The sequence below is a fragment of the Zea mays genome, chromosome 4 (genome assembly GCF_902167145.1).
Source record: "Zea mays cultivar B73 chromosome 4, Zm-B73-REFERENCE-NAM-5.0, whole genome shotgun sequence".
In the NCBI taxonomy this organism is placed as follows: Eukaryota; Viridiplantae; Streptophyta; class Magnoliopsida; order Poales; family Poaceae; genus Zea; species Zea mays.
The window spans coordinates 88,106,597-88,108,869 of record NC_050099.1 but is presented as its reverse complement, the minus strand read 5'-3'; the positions used below and the strand labels follow the sequence as shown (position 1 = coordinate 88,108,869).

At 46.6% G+C, this 2,273-nt stretch overlaps 1 protein-coding gene across 1 annotated transcript; it reads right to left on the bottom strand.

Moving 5' to 3' along the window:
- Positions 1-727: 727 nt before the first annotated feature.
- On the bottom strand, positions 728-1,814 carry LOC103653485 (uncharacterized). The gene has a single exon (XM_008680375.3). The coding sequence runs from the start codon at positions 1,716-1,718 to the stop codon at positions 1,200-1,202; it is 519 nt and encodes a 172-aa protein (XP_008678597.1). The 5' UTR covers positions 1,719-1,814; the 3' UTR covers positions 728-1,199.
- Positions 1,815-2,273: the final 459 nt, after the last annotated feature.

Sequence of the window (2,273 nt, the reverse complement as noted above, 5' to 3'; positions counted from 1 at the left end):
GGAAATTACATGTGATGGCCCCATTAAAAACCATTCTCCCCCTTCAGAAAGGAAAAGGGTGCCATGAAAGAAAAAATAAAAAATATAAAAAATTACATCAAGTTATACATAATATCGCCGAAGCTCATCCGCATTCCAAGATCTAGGAATGTCGTTGCTGTAACACCCCTGGTGTTTATATTCCGCTCGACAACGAGTATGGATTTAAGCACGTAATATCAGTGGATAAAACGGATGCTAAATTCTTAAACATCTTCGTCTATCGCGATTTTTATATCGCATCTGTTCCGTCTGTCGCGAGTGCGACGACATTTTTATTTTTATCTATCCGGGCTCCTCCTAAATTTTGGTGACGTTCGGAACATCGTTGTTCCGAAGGTCAGTGCGTCCGGTGATTATTTAAAATTCATCGCTCGCGCGAATACGAATTCGGAAGTCCGACTCACTCGGATGATTTTTATCCCGAGCAAATTAGTTGGAACTTGACGACTAAAATATTCGGGTAAAATAATTCGAATCGCGCGAAATCTTGCGCGAGGTTATGATCCCACTCATTCTTCAGCACGCTGTGGTGGCGACAAAATCGCATATTTATTAGTAGATATGGTTTCGGCTAATTTTAGTCGAATCACACAGAGCAAATCAATGAGGCCGAACTCCGTTTAATTTAATCCGTTGTTTTTCGCCTCGATCTAAATCTTCAAAAAATGAATTAATGGTACAAATTTATCTGACTTCAGAGTATTCGCTAAATCAAATCTAAAGTTTTATTCTCTTCGTAGGCTGCCACCTCTTCCCTCATGTTGTCTTCTTTCTGAAATTCTCCTAGCCGACCAAAGCTTGGAGGATTTATCCTTTAGGTGTCTATCTTCCTCTGTTTCTTATCTCAAGATATTATCAATTGTACTCTCCTCACGTACAATTCCTGGGATATTTCTCCATGTCTGTCCAGCCACCGCACAAGCGCTTAGGATACTATTCAACGTATGTTTCTTAGCGCTTCATCCTTATCCCTGCTGCTGCTTGTACAGATATTTCACGTTTCACTCGTCTATCCTCAATCCACCGTTCACTAGGAAGATTTTCCTTCACGTCACATTGCTCCTCACGCGATATTTTCATCAGAACGCATGTTGTCCACGCCTTTTCTCCTACCAGCCGACGCCACTCACCTCTCCAGCTCCCATCGAGCTCCATCTTCACCATGCCGAACGGCAGGCGCGCAACAGTTCCTCCTCAGCACGCTCCAGTTCTTCTCCCTCCGTGCTCAGCTTTTCTTGGGCGTACTTCCCTGCTCGTCGTGCTTGGCTGCCGCCCCTGCAGTGGTCGACCTCGCCTGGTCGTTTCAGCATCATGCAGCCATGAAGCTCTGCCCTCGCCAAGCTCCTCTGGTTATACCTTGGCCTCCAGCTCGCCAGACCGCAGTCGTCCTTGCTCCTTGGCTGGCCGCGCACAGCTTTCGCTATCCATAGCCGCCGTCGAAGCTCCCATGGCGCCGTTCTTCCCTGAAGCTCCCTGCACCGCGTCTCTCTCTCTGGTCTCCTTCCAGCCGTGAAGTTCCCTGCGCGCCTGCGCCATGCCGATCTCCCAGCGTCGCGCGCTGCGGTGCTCCAGCCATGGCCGCCAAGCTCCCCTCCAGTTTTCCCCTGCGTTTTGCCCTCTGCTCGCTCGCGCCTTTGTCGAGCTCGGTCCCCTTCAGCAGTGCTCGCTCTGGCCATGGAATCCACCCACGTGCCGTTCCGTGGAAGTCCCAGCTCGGTTCTGTCTTCAGACTATCTCCAGCAACGTTCTCTATATACATCCTCTATATTCGTCCTTTACAGTCTTCTCTAAAAGATTCCATCTCCTATATTTATTTTCTCTCCAACAACGTCCTCTAAATCACGTCCTTTATATGTAAATACCTATATTAAAGACATTTTTAATTTTTTAATTTTTGTACATACGTATTTGTCATACTCTCAAATGTATTTTACATATTTTAGTTTTATTAAACCGGTTGTTTAAAGTATTCAAATAGAGAGAGAACCGTTTAGAGAAACTCTACATATAGAGAATCCAACAACGTTCTCTAAATTTAGAGGACCGTTTAGAGGACGTTGCTGGAGGGAGTAGAGAACGTCCTCGTCCTCTAAATTTAGGGTACAGGATCTTTTAGAGTGTCTTGTTGGAGCCAGCCTCAGCCGGCGTTTCTCCCTAATGCGCGCTCAGCCTTGTCGTTCCTCTGCGCGCAAATTCTCTGTTGGCCACGCGCGAAGCTCTCTATTCGCCGC

What these genes read in the sequence shown, in the direction of transcription:
- LOC103653485 (XM_008680375.3), bottom strand. Translation starts at nt 1,718, where the DNA reads ATGGCCAGAGCGAGCACTGCTGAAGGGGACCGAGCTCGACAAAGGCGC.